Source organism: Quercus lobata, chromosome 11 (assembly GCF_001633185.2).
Source record: "Quercus lobata isolate SW786 chromosome 11, ValleyOak3.0 Primary Assembly, whole genome shotgun sequence".
NCBI classification, from domain to species: Eukaryota; Viridiplantae; Streptophyta; class Magnoliopsida; order Fagales; family Fagaceae; genus Quercus; species Quercus lobata.
Genome location: NC_044914.1, coordinates 55872156 through 55894969, shown reverse-complemented (window position 1 = coordinate 55894969; position 22814 = coordinate 55872156). Strand labels below are relative to the sequence as shown.

Below are 22814 nucleotides of genomic sequence, written 5' to 3'. Positions count from 1 at the left end.
ATCAGAGTTCTGCTAAAGGTGGTAGAAGGGGTTATTAGATGTGAAACTACTGCTCAGGGGTCATTTCCTCATTAATGCAGTTGATAAGGTTATTGCAGAGCATTCAATGCGGAGGAGGAAGGTATACCCTTTCAGGAAGCTTCCTCCCACTGTCTTGACCCATTCCGCAGGTTCTATCCCTTCCAATCGGGTTCTCATAAAACACTACCTCGCATATCCATCCCTTCTCGGATCGATGAAGTCCTCGGGTCGAATATGCTTTTACGGGTGGGATCATGTATGATACTTTGCATTGAATCCTCTTCGGTCCTCGGACACCCTACAAATACCATATTATTAATAATAATTTTTGTTGCAGTATTCGATGTCTATGATTTGAAAAAATAATATATTTTTCAATTTGCTTGAAAAGAGAATATAATAAATAAGGGTGAAACTAGTTTTTTATATATATATATATATATATATATATATTGTTGTTGGTTGAGAAAAACTAGTTTAAAAACTACCTATCAAAAAAAAAAAAAAAAAAACTTGTTTAAAAACTAGGAGACTGATTTAGAAAAAATATATATTTATATATTGTTACATATATTATATGATGATTATATGCGTAATTAATGAATATTGGCAGGATCATCTATATGTTTCATTGTTTTGCTAAAAAATGTATTTAAAATATCAAGGAAATTGTGAACATATCAATAGGTTTGGGGACCAATATATTTCCACGCCGTGGAAATGGATGAACGATTGTACAATTCAAATAAAATCTTCTGTGATTAGGCTGTATAAACATGTGACTGGTCAACAGACAAAAATGACAGGCTATTATTTGGCCAAGGTACGTACCTATTGAAATTGGATGCCCTACATGTTTTTATAGAAAAGGGTCAAACATGTGGTTTTTACAAGACCACGATTTGTATTCTTTTTCTTTTTCTTTCTTGATATGTAAAGTCCAAACTCACCTTAAAACTAAAAATCTTTATACAAAGATTTGTTCACTTGTAAGTTGTAACATAGTCAGATCTAAACTATGTACAGACTACAGAGACAAAAATTTACTATTCTTAAAAAGGTTTGAAGACAAGGCATAAAATCACAAAAAAGAAAGCACAAACTGAAATTCGATATATGCTCCCCATATTGATGTAGCTAGGTGACAATCAACAGGAACTTGTTGAAATTTCAAGGGAGGTGTTCACACTTGCTCATGTGATTCAAAAGGGAATTTGCTTTTCTTTGAGCTCTATTGGTTCCATTTCTTGCAATCTCTACCAAATGCTCATATACACCATACTGAAGTGCAGCCAAAACCAAAGAAGAATTATTCAACCCCAACTCTAGCAAAACAGATGTAGCACATTCCTTGTTCTTGGGTGTACCATGTCTAATGATTTCAACAAGTGTTTCAACAAAAGATAGCTTTCCAATCTCATTTTGGCCCTCCGGATGTGATGCAAGGAGTAACAAGATTGAGAGGGCTTCATCAATCATGCCCAAGTTCTTATCCTCAAGCACTTGGAGCAATGGGGGTATGATACCTGCCTGAATGGCCCTGGACTTGTTAGCTTGGTTTAAAGACAGATTAAATAGTGCAGTAGCAGCATCCTTTTTACCTCTGATCGTTCCATGTTGCAAAAGTTCTACCAAGGGAGGGATTCCATTCAATGTGCCCACCAATACTTTGTTGTCATCAAGTGTGCACAAGCTAAATAAGGCTGCAGCAGAATTTTCTCTTGCCTCATCTGTTCCATTCTGCAGAATTTGGATTATAGCAGGAACAGCTCCTTCTCTTGCTATGAGTCTTTTATTTGCTTCATCAATCGACAAGTTCAAAAGAGCTGTCACGGTGTGTTCTTGAACTTTGGAATTCGGGTGGTAAAGGAGCTGAACCAAAGGAGGGATTCCACCACTATTGGCAATCAAAATTCTGTTGTCGGGGCTCTCTTTGGAGAGCATACGGATCTTCAAAACGGCCTCTCTTTGCACATCCAACTGACAAGATGATAGATTTTCAACCAGGAAAGAGATTTCCTTTATGAGCTCAGTAGAAGAGCCATCAGGGCCAATGTAAGGATCTTTCTTGGGCAGCTCAAGATTATTCTTCTCACACCATTGCTGAATAAGGTTCTTGAGAGCAACATTTGGTGCTAGTGACAAATGAAGCAAAATTTGTCCAGTCTTTGGACAGGTCCTATGATTAGAATCCAGCCATTTCTGTATGCTTTCTCTTTCATATGTCTTCAAAACAGAAGGAAAACTGTCTCAGCTCCAGAGCATGCATGATTGGCATCTAGCTCTACATTTAGTTTTTCTCAAATGTATAACAAAAACTGGTTCCAGAGTGTATTCATATATGGTAATGTTGTACTATTAAGAGAACGCTTTTAACACTTTTTAACATGAGGTAGAAAAATTGAAATACCTAAAACTATAGTTTGCTATCTGGCAATTTTGTCTACTCTTGATGAAACATGTCAAGAACTACTAGTATTCAGTGATCCGTTTTACATATGATATATTAAACTACATATCAGAAATTAAAATAGCTAGTACCGCAGCATTACTTTGTGATTAATAATGATTGCCACTTTTAAGTATTGTTATGCATGTAATTGAAATGGATATCATCAAGGTAAGATTACCTGTCCAGTAGACACAATAACTGGATCCGTCATGATCTCTAGAGTAATTGGGCAGAGGAATTCATGAGGGACTAATGAGGACTGACACCTCTGAAGAATTTTAGATGAAACAGGACCATCAAGTGCAGTTGTCTCTTCGAGCCCTGAAATTTGTTTTATTTTCCCCAAAAGATCTACGACTTGCTGGATGTTCTCAGCATTGTGCCCAGCTCTCTTTTTAACTAGTTTTTGAACAGCCAATGTCTCCTGATTCAAGTCTGTAAAAGTTCGTAGTTCCAACTTGATAGCTAGTCTTTCTAGTATTGCTCTGTCTGCATTCGTGTCATTCATATTAGAGAATACAACCATCATGTCCATTGCTAGCTCCATGTCTATTGTATCTGTTCTTTTCTTTGCTCTTTTAAGTTGCATACGCATTAGCTCAACCTAGAGCACATAAATAATGCAAAATTTGTTAGAAATCAACATTAACTCTGTTGTCTTTAGAAACTTCTAGAAATTTCTAGAGTTCCACTCAATTTGCTTCTCTCCAGAATTCTCTAGAAACTTCTAGAACTTCTCACACAATCTCTCTCTTTCTAGAAGTTTCTCTCTAATTCTAGAAATTTCTCACTTGCTCTTTTTCCAGAATTCTCTCCAAGATAGTTCTTATATTTTCTCTAGAAGCTTCCTTGCACTAGTGAATTTTAGCCACATGTTTATAGAATAGTTAGAAGGTTGGAGAATGGCATTCATTTAATGCCAATAAAAAGGAAGATGTTAGAAGCTTCAAGTTGGCTTCCTAACCAACACACACCTATTATAAATAGATGTGGTGGTATGTGAAGTAGAGTGTGAGACTAGTGAGAAACTAGTGTGCGCTACTAGTGGGAGACTAGTGTGAGATTAGAGAGATTAGTGAGATGTGTGAGAGACTTATGAAGCGTGTGAAGTGAAGAAATAAGTAAGAGCTATTGTATAGTGTCAATACATAGGTGTCTAGAGAGTTGGTGTGTGTGCCTTGTAAAAGTATTAGTGCTTGTAAAGTATTGTAATTCAAATAGTCAAATTTTAAATAAAAGCTCTCTTGTTCAGTTATTTATTCAATAATCTAGTGTCAGAACTTCCGCTAACTCAACAAAATTGAGGAATGGTTTTGAAATTATTAAGCAACAACAACCACAAAACCTTAGTACCAAAACTTTGGGGTTGGCTATAGATCCTCAACAAATTAGTTAGGGTCCGTTACATGTTTTTTGTTTCCTCTATTCTATTCTATTCGATGTCATACTCTTTGTTACTTCCTTAATTGACAGTTATTTTTTTATCACTTCTACTGATATTATTTCTACTTTTCCTCTACTAAAATTATTAAGCAACCAACTGAGAAAGGTTTTACCCTAAGGTTGGTCTAATGGTTCCGCATGCCTTTTGTGACCCATGAGGTCCTCTCCTAGTCAACACCTTGGGGTCGCCGAAAGGATTTTTCCCAGTACCTACCCAATATGTGTAAGACAGGAGGACTGGAAACACACACCAAAAAAAAAAAAAAACTGAAAAAGGTTTTTCAATTGTTTCTGCTACAAGGAAACTATAGACGACTTTTCTCCAAGAACTTTCACGTGATTCAAGTTCAACCACCAAATATTCATTCACATGTAAAACAAATCCTATATGTATATTCTAAAGCATATACACGTTTTTTATTATTATCAGAGATTCAGAGACAAATGAGTCTCGATCTTTTCATGGTAGACTGGTAGTTAGTGTAATCTTCACACAGACACACCAACAAACACATTCAGACAATATTTAGTTCGTCAAATTTAAACAGAATACTCTACAATAATCCCACAAAACTTTTTATTCTTTTTAAGAATTATATTCTAAATGGTATCCTATTCCTATCTAATTAAGTAGCAGGATCTCAACCAAACTGGCACTTAATCATTAGGTTGATTCAAACAAAATGATTTATTGATCAACCAAGTCTTGAAAGAAAAATTCTTAGTACTACATTATCTATACGCTATAAGAAGCAAACATGAATTATATTTATAGTACTTATTATCTAGTGAATTTAAGTCAATGGGATCATCCTTAAACTTTATAGCTTCCTACTCAGTAGATCACTATCATAAGTAAAGATACTTAATTAAAGTGAGTACCTCAACTCCTAACTTAGTTTAAGGCAAGCAGATATGAGATATATTGTGATAGATTTTTTTTTTTTTTTTTTTTTTTGAGAGAGAAAAGATAGGACTGTTATAGATCATTAATAAGAGCTAAAGATGGCCACATTGTGGACAACTGACAATATACTTCTAATCAAGAAGTATATCTCACCTCACCAGCAATAATGAAGACCCTAAAATACATGTGGGAAAGAACCAAAAAAAACTAGAAATGATGGGAAATGAGAGGAATTACTTGCTCTTTCACTTCGACTGAGATCCCGAGCTCATCGTAAGGCATACCATCCAAAGCCTGATGTAATTTGTCATAAACACCAAGAAATCTGCTCATAACTGCCTCACTTTCCAATGCCTAATTAAGATTCATCAATACAGCCAAAGTTAAATTAAACTCAGATAAAAACACAACCCACTTGACAAATCGGAAAAGACAAAAAGACAGACAAAGACAGACAGATAGAGAGAGAGAGAGAGAGCAAACTGACCAGATAAATCTTGCTTCCATAGTTGCAATGCTTCAGCAATTTCATTGCCGATACAAGTGCTTTCCTCAAATTATCCAAACAATTCAAAGCCTCACCGGAAACCGATGTACCAAGCTCCCTTAACTCCTCTAAAAAAGGCACCAACAGCTTCAACCTCCTTACCAAACTCAAGCAGTCCTTCCTCTGTGTTTTCCTGTAACCACTATACAATCCAACGCTCTCAATCACCTCCATCAATTCCTTAACCACATCACTTTCATCACCACCACTAGATGATACAGAAACAAGAACATTATTCCCTCCCTCCATCACCATCCGGCTGTCCATTTTTCTCAAATTCTCTCACTACCAACCAGATAACGAGCTCTAGTTCTTATTCTTAAAAAGGGGTATTAGCAAATATCTTTGATTTTCCCGGAAAGATTGTGACTTTCCCAAGAAAAGCAAAAAAAAAAAATTGGTGGGGGCAATTTCAAAAGGCCACTGGGTGTCATTTTCTCAGCTCGGTTGTATAATTAGGAGTTTTATATATATTTTTTGGATAATAAGTTTGGCGGGTATTGTGGTTACCAAAAATAGAATAGTGTTTGAAAAACAGTTAGTATGTTTTACATAGGGACGGTTTCACGCGGTTTTCCTCAAACTTTGTTTGACAAATCTTAACGCGTCTTCACGTGCTGCACTTCTTCATTGTTCTACGTTTGCGTTGTACTACAAGGTCCCACCCCCACCCCCTCTTGCTTTTGTTTTTGTTTTTCTTTATTTTGGTTTAATTTTTTTTTCTTAAGCTTCCTAGTCTCTTCTTGGTTCTTCCTTTGATTTTTTTGGGGTTATGGGTCCCTTTTTCTTATCTTTCTTCCACTTTTATAGGTTTTTGTATCAATTTCGGGACAAGAAATCTAGGGTGGAGCCTCTGTTTTCATCGATTCAAAGTTATGCTATATTGGTTGTTAAAGTCTTGCAAATGGAGCTTGGGATTAGATTGAGAAAAATTATCTTATGTTTGATCCGTCTTATGTGTTAAGACTCATATGTAATGAGACTACGAAAAGGTCACATAAGATATTTTTTCCTCGAGATTATTGATTGGCAAAGAATTTTAACACTTAACAGTATAAAATATTAAAACATCCTTTGATAGATAAAAATCCGTTAATTAAAATCTTTCTTTTTTCAATTAAATAAGAAGTGGGTTTCCATTAAAAAAGTAATAAGTGGAATTATAAAAAGATTATAGACTCTTTATTCTCTTTCTCATTAAAATAATAATAACTCCGTGTCCCATCAAAAAATAATAATAATAACTCCGTGAAACAATGATAAAAGTGCAAAAGATTTACAATGATTAGTTGATTACCATATATCTCGCAGCCACACCTCAATATAAGGGTAAAGATAATTTGCATCTTATTAAGTCAGCAACAAAACAAACTGCCGGTATGAAACACTTTTTTTTTTTTGAAACTCGGTATGAAACACTTAATCATATGCAAGAGTAGTTATATCATGTAACCACTATATACGTGTTGTGAGATTTTCACATCTATAACCGACATGTTTGAGAAAGGATAGCATTCACAGCATTAGGTGTATAATTAAAAATATGTGTAAAAATTACATATTTTTTGTCTAAAAATTAATCACATCAAGTTTAAATTTACTAATTCGCTACAGTAATCATGTAAATTATTCATTTGGTGGGTGGTTGTTGTTGCATGTGAACAAAAAAAAAATTAAAAACATTTTAAAAAATTGATATTTTAATTAAATGAAGTGTAAAATAAATAATCTGATTTGAGATATTTTTAAAAGTAAGTATATCACATAAATTTTTTGTACGAACTAATGTGAATGCTTGCATGACATAATTTTTTCATATGCACCGTCCAAGGGGCTGGCCTTCAACTTGACCTTGACTCAGAGGCAAGGCAAGCATAAAGCATTACATATGTAATTGAAGTCTTTGTTGGGCCAGCAATGAAAGAAGAAAAAAACAAACAGATTAATGACTTACAACTCAAATGAATTTGTTTACTAGGTCAAGTCCATAATGTCCATTCGGTGCGCAATGCATGAATCCACCAAACTCCATCAGCTTCCTATTATCTTCCACGACTTCATTACCTTTTTGACTAGCAAAAACAAAGAGTGAAGGAAGGGTTTTATTTTATTTTATAGTATCTTTTTACTAATATATTGTTGAATCTATGAGCTACATGATGATACTTGTCCATTTCTTCATATAGATGGGATTCAATCCCAATAAAATCTTACTAATTAAGTTAGCTAACTTATCCAAAAAAAAAAAAAAAAGGGTTTACTAACATCCACAAGATATGTTTTATAATTAATTAATGTAGTTTTCACATTTATAATTAAAAAAAATGAAAATTTTTTTTTGGGCTAAGCTCAATTAGGAAGACCAAGTAATAATAATAATATTATTATTATTATTTGAAGAAGGACCAACTAATAAGGGGACGGTTTCTATCGATTTTTCCGAAAAAAAAAGAAAAGAATAAAGGGACGGCATGCCAACAAACCAGACAAGCCATTAAATTAGTGTCTTATACTCTTATTATTTAGTGTTAATATTAGAATTACATATTGTTGAATCTATGAGCTACATGATGATACTTGTCCATTTCTTGATATAGATGGGATTCAATCCCAATAAAATCTTACTAATTAAGTTAGCTAACTTATCCAAAAAAAAAGATAAGGGTTTACTAACATCCACAAGATATGTTTTATAATTAATTAATGTAGTTTTCACATTTATAATTAAAAAAAAATGAAAAATTTTTTTTGGGCTAAGCTCAATTAGGAAGACCAAGTAATAATAATAATAATAATAATAATATTATTATTATTATTATTTGAAGAAGGACCAACTAATAAGGGGACGGTTTCTATCGATTTTTCCCCAAAAAAAAAAAAAAAAAGAATAAAGGGACGGCATGCCAACAAACCAGACAAGCCATTAAATTAGTGTCTTATACTCTTATTATTTAGTGTTAATATTAGAATTACGAAATGCTTTACTTGTTCTTGACAGCGGCCTTTTGATTTTATTTGACAAAATTATTCCCTTTTCTTTTTCTGCAAGACAAAAAAATATGAATGATCTCTCCCAAAGTTCCATCAGAAAATAATGACAAGGGTGGCAAGTTGCTATAATGTGGGAGAGGCTTGAAAGAATAGGAAAAGGGTTAATCCATCCCTAGATTAACATTACTTTTTTTTTAGTACGTGTGACTTGAGTAACATCTCACATGCATACACACATCACAACTTTATCATCTTTCACAATCTTTTTCATAATTTTCTAAAATTACAAATTATAGTTTTATCCGTTTAACAATTTTAACATTTTTTTATTAAACTTTTTATAAATTTTTATGTTATTGAAGTATCACCAACCACATCATATTGAAGACCTTTTAATAAATAACGGTTTTAGCAATGAGTAAAATTTAGTTGTACTTTCTTTTCAAATATTTATACATTAATATTTGTGATTTCCGTTTTAAAATAGTTATTCTTTATTATCAAATCAATATATTAACGGATTAATTCTTTTTCTTTCTTTTTTTGGGTCGGATTAGATTCAAATTGCTTATTTGACAAACTTTTATTAATTGAACTAATTAAATTCCATTGTAACTAAGTTTTTTTGCAAAAAATAAATAAATAAATAAGTAACATAATTATGAGTTTTGTCAAGTTCTTCTTTGACAATGGAAATACAGCACAGTTGTACCATGTGACAACCAAAGAAGCTTCAAGGAACGCTCACCTTTTCTCAGTGCAGTAGAGCGTACCAGCATGGCCTTGATGGGCTTTAATTTCAAGCCCAACCCCACATTGTCGAATCGAATATTCTTTTACTTTTCTTTATTTTCTGGGCCATAGAAATATTCGAAACAAAGCAACGTTACCGTTACACACAAAACAATTGCGACCCTTCATTGTTATTAGATCCAACGGCCAGTTTATAGTAGCCGTTATTTTCAAAAAAGAAGTGTCATGTGTGTTTGTGGAAAATCTCGAATTTCGCTTTTCATCTATTCATACTACACACACTGACACCCTTCAATTGTTGGGTTTAGTCTCTCTCTCTCTTGTGAAAAATTAAGGAACTTTCTTCTTGAAGGTTGGTGGGCTTGTTTTATTTTGTAAAGAAAATTTATGGTATTTTGGATTTGTTGCTCTTCTTTTTTCTTGTTCTTGATAATTTAGATAATGGGGTTTTAGTGGGTTTTTAATTGGCTTTAGTTCTCTTTTGTGGGTTAATCTTGAAGGTGAGTAAAATGGAAGAATCAAAGGAGAACTATCCAAGCCTCATTAGCCACTCAAGTTTTCAAGAAGGTAAAAATTGAAGTTGAAGTTGAAGGTTTCTTGTAATTCTTGTTGTTAGTCTTGTTTGTAGTTTTGACCAATCAATTAATCTAAAAAAATTTATCTTGAAGTGTATGGTTAGAAGCTTGGAATTTAAAATTTATCATCACCCATCTTTTTTTCTTTTTTTTTTTTCTTTTTTTTTTTTAATTTCTTTCAAATTTTAAAGAAGGTGCAGGAATGGAGGGTTCCAAGTTCATGAAGGAAATGGGATATAATCATCGAGGGGCTCTAAGTAACATCAATCAGAATATTGTTGGAGCTAGCTTGAAGTCTTATATGGCAAACAAAGCAGAATTCAAAGGGTAAAATCTTCATATTCTTTTTAAACCTTTTTGTCTATCATTAGGTTCTATTTCTATTAAATCTTTCTAATTGATTTTAATTATATAATATGTTCAGGAAAGATGTGATGTATGACAAACCAATTACAAGGTTAGAATTTAGAACTAACAGTTTCATTGGATATGCTTTCTACATTGTGAAATATTTCTCATAATACTGAATGTTATTTTTTGATGTTTGTTTAGGAAGTTTGCAGCACAAATGGTCCAGCACTGCTATGGAGAAATATCTGTATAAGATGATGTTTTAATTAACTTTATTTCTCTTTAATTATAAAAAATATTTTGAATTGGTATTTAATAGATTGATTGTCCTATTAGGAAGCTAAGAAAGTAACCTCATTGGCTCCAAACCCAACTAGCTTGGAAGATTGTACAATAATAGATGTGGAGGAGTATGATGATGCTAGTGATGGTCAAGTTCCGATGTTTGTGAAGCACACTGAAGCCATGCTAGATGAAATTGATCGAATGGTATGTGTATATAGTAATTCTCATATCTTTTTTGTTGAAATGGATTGAAGGTATATTTTTGGCCAAGCAGCATCATTATAACTTTACATTGAATGACTGTAGGAAGAGATTGAGATGGAAGATGTGGAGGAACCAGTTATTGATATCGACAGTAGTGATCTGAAAGATCCACTTGCGGTTGTTGAGTACATAGATGATATAACTGCTTACTACAGGGAAACTGAGGCAAGTTTATTTGCTATCGAAACACACAAATTGTACAAGTGTTGATTGATGTTCAAATAGTTTACACTTTACAATGTTCAATTCTTTTGGCTAATTGTTCAAATTATTTGATTATACTAGTAGTATTACTACAACATATAGGGTCTTCTGAATTAATGATCAATGATTAATCATAGACTTAGATATCAATGATACAAGTTTTGTTTCTGCAAAAGAAGTGCACTCTTCTTGAGGGTTGGAAATAGAAGAGATTGTGCGATGTACACTATGATGTGATTGAGAGGTATGAGGTTGTAAATATGTTAGAACCAACATTAGGTGGACAGCATTTTCTGCATCAAGTCCTAAATGGAAATCTTTCAACCAAACAACAGAACTTGAGAAAGGTCCTATTTTGATTATTTGCGGGTCATTAAATGATGTAAAATCTTTTGAGCATTTGCTTAATAATGAAGATTTTGTGGACATTAAAAAGTATGAATATGAAAGCACCTACTTGTTTTATGGGATGACTTAAACCCATGAATCTGTTGTAGGCTTGTACCTTTACTTACTCCCTCACATTCAAATATTGAGGTATACTATATACTTTGCTATAAAGTGGATCCATTTATTTTGTTGAAGTTCCCTTTATTTGTTGTCATCATGCCAATCACTTGTGTTTTGCAAAGACGTGCATTCTTGAGGTTTAGCAACTTGTGAGAGTTATTATATGCCATAAGAATGTAGCTAATTGGTTAGATCATCCATAGTTGATTCTCTAAACAATCATGCAGAATTCTAGCTGTGTTTCTCCAAATTACATGGCTCATCAATTCGACATCAACAAGAAAATGAGGGCTATCCTCATTGACTGGCTTATCGAGGTAAATGATTCTAAACTGATTTGCTTCTGTGAAGGGAGATACTGAGGATGTATTTTGGTCATCATGTAGAAATAAAAAAATTTACATTTGATCTGCATAGCACTTGAAAGCCTTTGCATAACCGTTTATAATGAGCAAAATCTCTGTGTTTTGGAGTTCATATTCATGTTCTTTTCAGACAGATATCAATTTCACCATTCTTTCAGAAAGGAATTACTTTTTATTGATTAAGGCAGTTGTAGGGACATCTGAGTGACGCTGAAAATTTGTACTTGAAATTTGACTAATGAAATTGGTTGTATTAACAGGTTCACTGCAAATTTGAGCTTATGGACGAGACCTTATTCCTCACTGTCAACCTTATAGACAGGTTCTTAGAGCATCAAACAGTTCTCAGAAAGAAGCTTCAATTGGTTGGGCTGACAGCCATGCTATTAGCTTGCAAATATGAGGAAGTTTCTGTCCCTATTGTGGAGGATCTTGTTATGATATCAGACAAGGCCTATACAAGAGAAGAAGTTCTTGATATGGTAATATCCTTAATTGGTTCTCACTAGTTTCCTTTCCTCCCTTTCACTATTAAATTAAACTTAATGATTTCCCTTGCTTATAGGAGAGATTTATGGTGAACACATTACAATTTAAGTTGTCTGTGCCTACCCCATATGTGTTTATGAGGAGATTCCTTAAGGCAGCTCAATCTGACAAAAAGGTCAATAATCCAATGTCATAGAATCATCTTGATTTTAAATTAGATTTTTTTTTTGTCAAAATCGATACTTATAAGTCAGATTTCCACCTATGAAACTGAATCAGCTCGAGCTCCTATCCTTCTTTATCATTGAGCTATGCCTGGTGGAGTACGAAATGCTCAAGTTCCCACCGTCTTTGCTAGCTGCTGCAGCAGTTTACACAGCTCAATGTAGTCTTTACTGCTTTAAGCAATGGAGCAGAACTATTGAGTGGCATACTAACTACTCAGAAGATCAGCTTCTGTGAGTTGTTTTTGCTAGCTTTTTTGTCTTGAACTTTCTTAGTTTGGGACACATTATTTGTGGAAATTCAATCTAATCCATTTGCTTAACAATGAAATGATGTTCATATGTGCTAATAGAGAATGCTCCAAATTGATGGTTACTTGCCATCAGAAGGCTGGAACTGGGAAACTCACTGGAGCATATAGAAAGTACAGTACTTGGAAGTTTGGATATGCAGCAAAAGCTGAACCAGCTCAGTTTCTTCTGGATCTTTGACAGAATGAAAGGATAACTGAACCAGCTAGGTTAGTATTTGTGTTTTCTGTGTGTGCAACTGAGCAACATAAGTTGCCTTAAGAAGTCAAGCATGTTGTTTCTTCTGTTGCCAGCTTCTATGTTCTATGTCTCAGAACTGTTGTTTAGTTAGAAAATTATGTTACTTTCCGGATAATGTTCTGTAAATGGGTGATGCTTCAATGTAAATAGTTGATGCTAAAGTCTGGTTTGAATGGGTGATGCTTCAATGTAAATAGTTGATGCTAAAGTCTGGTTTGAATGGGTTTTTTTTTTAATGTAAATGATTGATTTCTAGATCTATTTCATTGTGGTATTTTATCTTCACACTTGATGCTAATATTTAGTATGTACACGCATGAAAACCACTAAAAAAAGGAAACATACCCTATGCACAAATGTCAAAAAATTAAATCAGTAAAAACAAGAATATTTAGTATATAGTTGCCACCATTTACATCAAGTGGAAATTGCCATAGTTACCACAACAAATAAGTAGAGCCAAACACCATTTACACCAGTAAAACAATTTAGCTTATGCCTGGTTGTAAACAAACATAATATGCCATAGTTACCACAACCAATAAGTAGAGTCACATTGCCTCTTTTTTGTTCCATATTCCACAATTTCTCACCTAAAGTCATAATTGAAGCTCAAATGTCTCCTTGTCTTTGATGCCTCTGTAGATCCAAGTGAAGCAAGTGGTTGTTGTGTTTCAGTCTATTAATTTTCACCTCAAAATACTGTTTTCCTATTTGGTTAATGGGACTGAAACATGATCTTGGTTCTGCATGTAATGACTATGAGCTGGCCTGCATCGATGAATATTCTTCAAAAGTTGTTTTTCTCCTCTTATAAACTCTTCATTTGCAAACCCCACACAAGAAAAGCTTGAATTTATATTTATAAAAGTTCACCTTATCCATACACACACGCACACAAAAATGAAACAGAACATAAAACAATCCAATCTTAAATTGGAGAAAAGAACACTCACTACTAAACTACTGCTGGATCAGCAATCCAAAAATACTAGTTAAAAAGATAAATAATCTAAAATGTGTAAATCCACGCACATGTATTCATGTAGCCCACAAGTTATTTTAGGCAGCTTGTATTGAAAAAATAAAACTTCGACTTATTTCAGTAACACACATTGAACAGCAAGAACATCAACCACAACATCAAATTGTAGACAACCGTTAAGCATATATTGAAAAAAATATATCTTCAACCTATTTCAGTAATACACATTAATGATTAAACAGCAAGAATATCAACTACAGCATCAAATTCTAGGCGGTTCTTAATATCATCATTACTGAATCCAGCAGGCATTAAACCTTATAATCCCTCTTTTAAACAGCTAAAGTTTAGTCAATTTTTGATAGTATCCAGTTCACAGTGTAGGTCCATCAGAGGATAGCTACCTTAGGCAAGCCAAACAAAATCTCAGCCAGCTTCTCCTTGCTTCCTGTTAAAAAATCATCAGCACTTGCCCCTCTCAAGGAGATCCACTAGCATAGATATCTACTGGCTAGCCCCTAAAAGCTTTGATCTGATAAATATGCTCCACAACTTCAGCAATGCCTGCTCAAATGTGTGGGGAAGGGTATGAAAACCCACCGGGGATGGTAGACCTGAGAAACCAACAATTAATTTCAACCGGTTGGATAGTGAAATTTCAGGACCAACTTCTCTCACTGCACATGACAAGAACTTCCCTGGCCTCCTCCTTAATACTTTTTCTTGCCATGATTATGGGAAAGTCTAAAAATCAAGGAAATTTCACCTTCAAAAGCAATAGAAGTGCTGTTACAAAACTTCCAAGCAATGATGCTTATATGCAGACAACTATAAGCCTGTTGGATGCTTTCTTCACCATGACGGTGGATACACATTTGTAAATTGTTTGAAATATAGTATGGAACGGCAAGAGACTCGTAATTCAAAGACATGGCCTAGTTTCATTTATGAGGTGAACCAAAATTCAAATTCTTCCTCTCTCACATATCTATAATTTCAAATATATGTTTTTAATTTTATTGCAACCAAATTATCTTGACATATACTTTGTCATATCACATTATTCAAGTAACAAGAATGCTCAATAATTCATTTTTCAATTCATTTGTAGGCAACTAGATAAAAGTTTGAATTTTTTTTTCTTCTTGAAACCATTGTATTTTTTGAGAAGAAAAAAAAAAATCAATGGCATGATCACGTGCTTTTTTTTAAAATAAAAAATCAATTTTATTTTTTAATACTTTTGATTAATTAAATTTCAGTTGTGCAGCGTTAAACCGTTTTTACTTCATGTCAAAAAATTCGAGTTCAGGTGGGATCAGTGAACCCCAACCCTTTTTGCCACATCGAATCAAGGGTGCCCCCAAAGTGGAACAACACTCTACCACGTAATGGAAAATAAGGTGAACAAATATTAATCTATAAAGTATAAACAGATTGATACAGTAGTACTTACAAAATAAATAAATCCCCTGCGATCGCATTATCTAACCACTAAATAAAGATAGCTTCTAATTCACTTCAATTTATCCTTACATCATTTGATGGTTCAAAAAGCTTTTAACACAGAAATATTTTCACATAGGTAGATTATAATAGAATTGTCAACATAAACCGAAAGATTCGTGTCAATCATAATAATGAAAGCTGGTTTATTTAGAACTATTATGGATATCCATAATGATTCCCGACCTGCCTTCTCCTCAGCCTCATGCCGATATCCAAATGCTATTGGCTCGTAATATTTAAACCATCTAATAATATTAATAATTGAAAATAACATTCAAATTATCATGCAAGATAGAGAAAGAGATAATGTGGATAAAGTTTATAATAAAGAATTTATGGTAAGGCCAAATGCCATATATATATTATATATATAAAACCGAAGTTTCTGAAACTCTCACAATTTTCTTTATTAGTACAATATTTAAATAAAATTATTTTTTTTAGTCCAAACTTAACCAAGAGTGAAACTTTATTTCTCTAATAAGTCCAACTTAAACTCAAACTCATCATTATCATTTAAAAAAAAAAATAAAAACCAAAGTCTCTGAATCTCTTACAATTTTCTGCATCAGCACAATATTTATATAAAATTATTTTTTTAGTCCAAATTTAACTAGGGGTGAAATTCTATTTCTCTAATAAGTCCAATTTAAATTCAAACTCATCATTACCATTTTTTTAAAATAAAATTATTTTTATTTAATCAAAACTTAATAAGGAGTGAAACTCTATCTCTCTAACAAGTCCAACTTAAATTCAAACTCAAACGTTAATAATCTATATAAAAAAAATTATGATAGGACTAAAAAAGAAAAAAGAAAATGACTCATGTTGATAATCGTGGCAGATAAAGCATCTCTATTTTTTTTGGAGAAAAATCAAATATGCAACCTATGTCTTCCAGACTAGAGAACGATAAATTTTTATTTGGTATGTTATATATAAATTTGTTGAATTTGGTTTGGCTCTGAAGTAGAATTTGGGGATTCTATAAATTTTAAAGTTTTAAGTCTTGGGGTTTTTGGTATTTGCGTCTTAGTAGGTTGATCTTAATTCTTCACCTTAAATGCTTCTTAAGTTCATGTGATTTTTTGTTTTCTTATTAAAAGCTATATTTTTGGTTGATTAATTTCAATTGATTTTTTTTTTCAAAATGTTTATTTACACATTTTTGGATTTTTTTTCTTCAGAGGCAATAGTTTTTCTGTGTATCGCACAAGGTAGCGACTAGTATATATATAAAATCAAAATCTTTGAAACTCTCACAATATTCCATGCCAGCACAATATTTAAATAAAATTATCTTTGTTTAGTTCAAACTTAATAAGGAGTGAAATTCTATCTCTCTAACAAGTCTAACTTAAACTCAAACTCATCATTATCATTTTTTTAAACAAAATTATTATTTTTAATCCAAACTTAACAATCAAAATAATAATAATCCCTTAAATTAAAATTTTATAGGTTTTTAAAAGAAAAATTAGAAAGGGATAATGATAAGTTAATGAATAATAATCATAACCTAAAAAATAAAACTAGGCAAAAATAATAATAATGAATTTTGTAGGGAAAAAGTGATGAATAATTTCATTCCAAATTACATAGATTCGATAAATTTCAAATTAAAATGTTACAAAAAATGATAACCTTGGGAGATTTAAAAAATATAATGGTTGAGAATTTGAAAAATATAGTTGCTAGAAATGAATAGATGAAAAAAATTTACTAAGAAAAAAAATTACATAGTACTTGATTTCTTGAAAGTAAAGTACCATACAAAAATAAAAATAAAAAGAAAAGATAAAGATAAATTACTCCACAGTCCACATTCTAAAATATAGAGTCTAAATACAAATACTATCTTAAATATTTATAATCCACTTAATAATATAAAATTTACAAAAGAAAAAAAAAAGTGAAAAAAAATTACCCAATACTTGATTTCTTAAAAGTAAAGCACCATACAAAAAGAAAAAAAAATAAAGATAAATCACCCCACAGTTCATAATCTAAATATTAATTACTATTTTAAATATTATAATTCACTTAATAATATAAAATTTACAAATGAAAAAAAATGAAAAAAAAAAAAATTTACCTAGTACTTGATTTTTTGAAAGTAAAGTACCGTACAAAAACTAAAAAGTTTTAAATTAATGAATATATATTTTTTTTAATATGGACAATTTACATTTTCTACCTAATGGAGTAATATTCTTACAAGACTTTTTAAAAAGTTAAAAAAAAAGAAAAAAAACTATCAATAATATTTAAATTATATAGGTAAGAATTATAATATGCATCTTAATGTATATATTTTAAATATATTCATGTATATACATGTGGTTACAAGCTAATTACATGTGTAGTCAATTTTTAAATAATTGTACTCGCCCAATATAAAATAATGCAATACTTGTATGTATTTGCTAAGTATTGGTCAAAGTTAAGATCTTTTTTTTTTTTTTAAGAAAGTCTAAGAATTTTTTGCAAGCATGATGCATATGCCGTCTGAATATTTCACCAGATTAGTAATTTGCACGTACAAAATTTTCAATGTAATATCAATGAAAGCATAATTTTTTAAAAGTCAAATGCAATACATCTCTTGGCATAATACACTTAAATTTAAGAATGAAAATATTAGCAATTTCAACTAGCTATATAGATTGTAAAAAAACAATTTAATTTTTTTTACAGATTAATTACACAAGTAATTTCAAAAGTACTATTGACCTACCAACTTTCAAACTAATGATTGAAAATATGAGTAATTTTGACTTGATAGGAAATTTAATTATTCATGAAAATGACTTTTACTAGACTCCACGTAATAACTCAAGTTTAAGATGAATAAATAATATTATTATTCTTTCTTAAAATATTTACAATTGAAAATGACGCCGGTTCTATAGACTATAATTGGCAATTGCCACCATTTTTCACTTCACTGATTCACTCGCGAACGAGTTGATCTGAGTTACAGAGAGCGCAAAGCTTGTGGAAGTAGAAATCAAAAAAATGGAGAACACGGCGATGCTGAAGGACTGGTTCGAGCGAGTCGACTCGGAGAAAACCGGAACCATCACAGCTCCTCAGCTCAAGGTTCTCTTCTTCTTCTTCTTCAACTCCTTTTTCGTCTATTTCAATTTCCAAAAATCCCTCTTTCTTCTCTATCTTTTGCCCTAAAAAAAAAAAAACGACGACTTTTGATCTTTTTCCTAATTCAATCAGAGCGCTCTCTCCGTTGGAAACCTCGAATTCTCTCTCTCCGTCGTCCAGCAAATGATCAGGTCTCTCTACTCTATACGTATACTATACGTATTTTTACATATATCTATACACATTCTTATATACTGTATAAACTGATGATGTGTGTATTGTACGGTGCATGTTGCAGGATGTACGATTTTGACAGAAATGGCACTATGAGCTTCGATGGTAACTGTTTTTTCAAATTCGTTATTTTGGTTTAGTTTGATTGTTTGGGTGCTTAGAAAACTTGTTCACGATTTTGTTAAATTTGTTTTCTTTCGTCAGAATTCGTTGCACTCAACAAGTTCCTTCTTAAGGTCAGAAATTCCTATATATGTTTATAATTTAGAGATTTAATTTTTTTTTTTTTTTTTTTGGTGTGAAATTATATGATTTTTACTTAAAATTATGTTCACGTGTTATTTTAGTACGACTTATGCTGGTGGCACAAGTTGTGCCACTTTATGTGTCACCAGTTGAGTTAGCAACTTGTGCCACAACTTGCCCGCATGGCGAGTTGTGAGCGGTAGAGGGGTGATGCTTGGCGAGTTGTGGCACAACAGTTGAGTTAGCAAGCTCATTTGGGTCCCACTTATATCACTTTATCAGCTATAAATAGAATTATTGAGTTATTGTTTATTGGGCAAAAACACTTTGTCCTTGTTTATTAACCTTGCTGCTATAAAGTTCTTCAAAAATTGTAAGCCTACCAAGTTAGTCCTTCTGTAACCTTGCTTTTATAACGGAGCGCCATTTGGCTTTATCGAATTTTGCCACGTAAGGAAGCATTATAAATGCTAAGGTTACAGAATGACAAACCTGGTGTGTTTACAATTTTTGAGTAAAAAAAAAAAAAAAAACATTTCAAATTTCAGGACTAAAATAGAACTTTACCCAAAAATGTTAGGGACTTAATGCACGTTTAAAAAAAAATTATAAATTTGTTTGTTTCCAAGTGGTGGTGTGGTCATTGTTTTTGAACGATCCTGATATGATGATATATTGAGTTGTTAGGGATAGATTGTTAGAGGTGAATTTAGCTGGTGCTATAGACTGATTATGTTGGTAGTTTTGCCTTTCAATGAGATGTAGGAGCAGTTGTTTTATTTTGACTTGTTTTTCATAGTGGTGGTACCTCTTTGTTTTTGAAAACTATTGTTATGATGAAATATCGGGTTGTCGGGGAACTGTGTGAGGTACATTTAGCTGGTGCTAGAGACCAATTTCTGCCAAGTTTTGGCTGAAGGGTTAAACGTGTGCATTTTATGTATCTCTGTGTAAATGTCATCACAGGCCATATTATGTCACATTTCTGATATGTAGATTCTGGGTACCCAATTTCTTTCTTCTTCCTTGACGAATCACCTTAGAAGAGTAGAAGAATCAATTGTATCATTATTCATTTACATTTTTCTACTTTCGATTTCTTTGCAGGTTCAACAAGCTTTCTCTGACCGAGAAAGGTGATTTGTTTTTTTTTTTTGTTTGACAAGCTATTCTGTTATATACTCTAAGCCTCTGATGTATTTACATGTTCATAAATTCACATGATGTGATTGTTAAGTGATGTAACTGAGTATTTTATTTGCCTTAATTATCTTTTCATGTTTTGTCATCATTACAGGGGTCGTGGCTATATTGTTCCGGATGACGTATATGAGGTAGTTTTCTGTAGATATATGAAAATCCAGAATGTTTGGATGAATAAATGAGGTTTCCTTTTATCTGACAATACTATTGATGAGAAACCATGTGATTACCCTAAGTATCTTTTTTTTTTCCTCAACTTCTGAGTGATGGTTACAGGCGTTGGTGAAGATTGGTTTCTCATTGGACTCTCCTGCTTTTTACACAGTTTGCGAGGTAGAGCTTATATTTTTGACAAATAAGACTAGAAACTTTTTTTTTTTTTTTTTTTTTTGGGTTTTTTGATAAGTGCCAGAAACTTTTATTATGAAAATTATGTTCAGAATTCTTTAATCTCCAGGGCTGATTTTCTCCGTTACTAATTTTCTCCTAATTGCTCTAGCAAATGTATTAGGAAGGCTTATGTTTTCAGTTACATAAAGTTTTGAATAATAACACCTAGGGATTTGGAATGATAAAGTTATAAAATACACGTCTGTGGGGCATTAGTCATTGCACAACAGACTTGTGCATGTGGTTCACATTCAAACTGGTGGGCACCATCTTTTAGTGCTTCATGTGGCATATCTTTTTCTAAAAGCTTTTAAAGTTCAGAAAATCACAATTCAGTAGTTTAATTGGTGATAGTTCAATAATTATTTTCTTGACCTGTTTGGCGTCTCTTTATATAGTAGCCTTTTAAGTTCAGCTAATCATGATTCAGAAGCTTAATTGGTCGTAATTCAATAAAAATTTTCTTGACCTGTATATTAAGCTTTTATTCAATGAAGAAGATAGGACTAGGGAGGTACTCAAAAATTTTTTTAAGGCATATAATAACTTGTAGCTAAAGTTGTGTTTTCTAATAATGCTTTTTTTTTTTTTTTTTTCTGTCATTTTGACTTGTTGAATTTACATGTGACTACCTCTTTGAGGCTTTTTAAATTTTTGCTGATCATGCAATTAAGTAATTAATGCTCCACTTTTTGTTTCTCTGCATTATAGACTTTCTGCTGTTATGCAATCTTAATATTGAGGTATTCAGTTGGTTTCATCAAGTTGAAAATACTTATACGATTTTCCATGGTTGCTCAGAGCTTTGATCAAAAGAAGAATGGGAGATTTCGGCTGGATGACTTCATATCTCTTTGTATATTTTTACAGTCTGCTCGGTAAATGTCCCTTATACTCGCAAAAAGTGCATGTTTAATGTTGTACCTTTTTGATTTAGTGAAATGTGGGCAACAGTACAAGTTTAGGGCATGGTGGACTGGTGGGTATGCATGGTGCCCATGGGCTGGTTTTGGACTTATATTTGATGATCTCATTAAGTCATTATAGTCTTCTAGGTTTGATTATGCCAAATGGTCTGCCCTAGCACATGTAAACTCCTACTCCATATGACACATTACCTGAATTGAGACTACTCAAATCTGGAATAAATAAGTTATATTCATTAAACTAAATATACTATTCAAATATTATTGTGCTACTATGAATTCCTAATCTTGTTTGTTGCAGGAATTTATTCAGTTCATTTGATACAGCAAAGCAAGGCAGGGTGACTCTTGATCTCAACCAGTTTGTCTTTTGCAGTGAGTACACTGATTCCCTACAAGAGAAATTTAAATGTACCCTAATTCATTATGATGGTTAACTTTTACTTCATTGTGACCTTTCATGACCCCTTTAGTCTTTACAGACTGATTATGATTAAGCTCTTTGAGAGAATAAACCAAAGAGAATTTCATCCCATAAAAAAAGTCTCTGTTATAAACTTCATACCTGGATATATCAGTGATCTTCACCGTAAAAGCATTCAAATTTTCTTTGTATCACCTGCATCTTGTGGTGAGGGGGAGGGTTGTTTCGGACTCTGCAATCTCATTGATCCCATCCTAGATTTGCTTGATTTTGAAACTCTCCATAACTGTTAAAAGAGTCCAAAACATTGCTTTAAAGTGTGCTAGTTTTGTGATATATGCATTGTCAAGTAAAATATTTGAACACGTTGCATTATTTTCTTGTCCAGCTGCAAATTGTAGAATATGAAATCGACTCCAGAATACCAGGCAAAGGTGACTAGCAGATGTGGTACATTGCCTCCGTACATTTGTCTGATGTTTATACTATATTCTATTTTTCTGGCTCTGTAGTTCTTTTAATACAATTGTTGATACTGAAAATTGCTTATTTGAAATGATGATGCCAAGCAAGATGTGCTTTAGTAATGGCCAATGTGTCTCAGCTCAAGTCTTGGTTTGTTTTTTTGCGTTGTATGATTTATATTCCTTTAGTTAGTAATCTTACTATCAAAGTATCACTCTTTTGGATAGGAACTATACGATTAAAAATACGAGTCTTGATAATGAACAAATGAGGAATGATATGGATGAGCTTATATCATGAACCCAAGGCCACCTCAATGTATCCTTTGACTTCAACAAATAGATAGCTTTGTCTTGGCACTCCAAATTTCAATGACAGGGAATTCAGATTGTTTCAA

The 22814-nt window shown here is 32.4% G+C and overlaps 3 protein-coding genes across 3 annotated transcripts; 2 read left to right on the top strand and 1 right to left on the bottom strand.

The window, feature by feature from the left end:
- Positions 1 to 650: 650 nt before the first annotated feature.
- On the bottom strand, positions 651 to 5881 carry LOC115968608 (U-box domain-containing protein 15-like). The gene is made up of 4 exons (XM_031088035.1): positions 5311 to 5881; positions 5061 to 5177; positions 2652 to 3077; positions 651 to 2247 (listed from the first exon to the last, which is right to left on the bottom strand). Exons 1-4 carry the CDS (start codon positions 5635 to 5637, stop codon positions 1192 to 1194), a joined length of 1926 nt encoding a protein of 641 aa, XP_030943895.1. The 5' UTR covers positions 5638 to 5881; the 3' UTR covers positions 651 to 1191.
- Positions 5882 to 9298: 3417 nt separating this feature from the next.
- On the top strand, positions 9299 to 13106 carry LOC115968610 (G2/mitotic-specific cyclin-2-like). Its single transcript, XM_031088038.1, has 12 exons — positions 9299 to 9466; positions 9615 to 9681; positions 9881 to 10016; positions 10114 to 10146; positions 10242 to 10287; positions 10377 to 10529; positions 10632 to 10754; positions 11531 to 11620; positions 11929 to 12150; positions 12234 to 12332; positions 12437 to 12615; positions 12735 to 13106. The coding sequence occupies exons 2-12, from the start codon at positions 9624 to 9626 to the stop codon at positions 12871 to 12873; spliced, it is 1278 nt and encodes a 425-aa protein (XP_030943898.1). The 5' UTR covers positions 9299 to 9466; positions 9615 to 9623; the 3' UTR covers positions 12874 to 13106.
- A 5261-nt stretch (positions 13107 to 18367) lies between these two features.
- LOC115968611 (sorcin-like) lies at positions 18368 to 22575 on the top strand. The gene is made up of 10 exons (XM_031088039.1): positions 18368 to 18532; positions 18662 to 18720; positions 18828 to 18868; positions 18968 to 18999; positions 20117 to 20145; positions 20307 to 20343; positions 20489 to 20545; positions 21404 to 21480; positions 21830 to 21903; positions 22341 to 22575. The coding sequence occupies exons 1-10, from the start codon at positions 18449 to 18451 to the stop codon at positions 22358 to 22360; spliced, it is 510 nt and encodes a 169-aa protein (XP_030943899.1). The 5' UTR covers positions 18368 to 18448; the 3' UTR covers positions 22361 to 22575.
- The last annotated feature ends 239 nt before the right edge of the window (positions 22576 to 22814 follow it).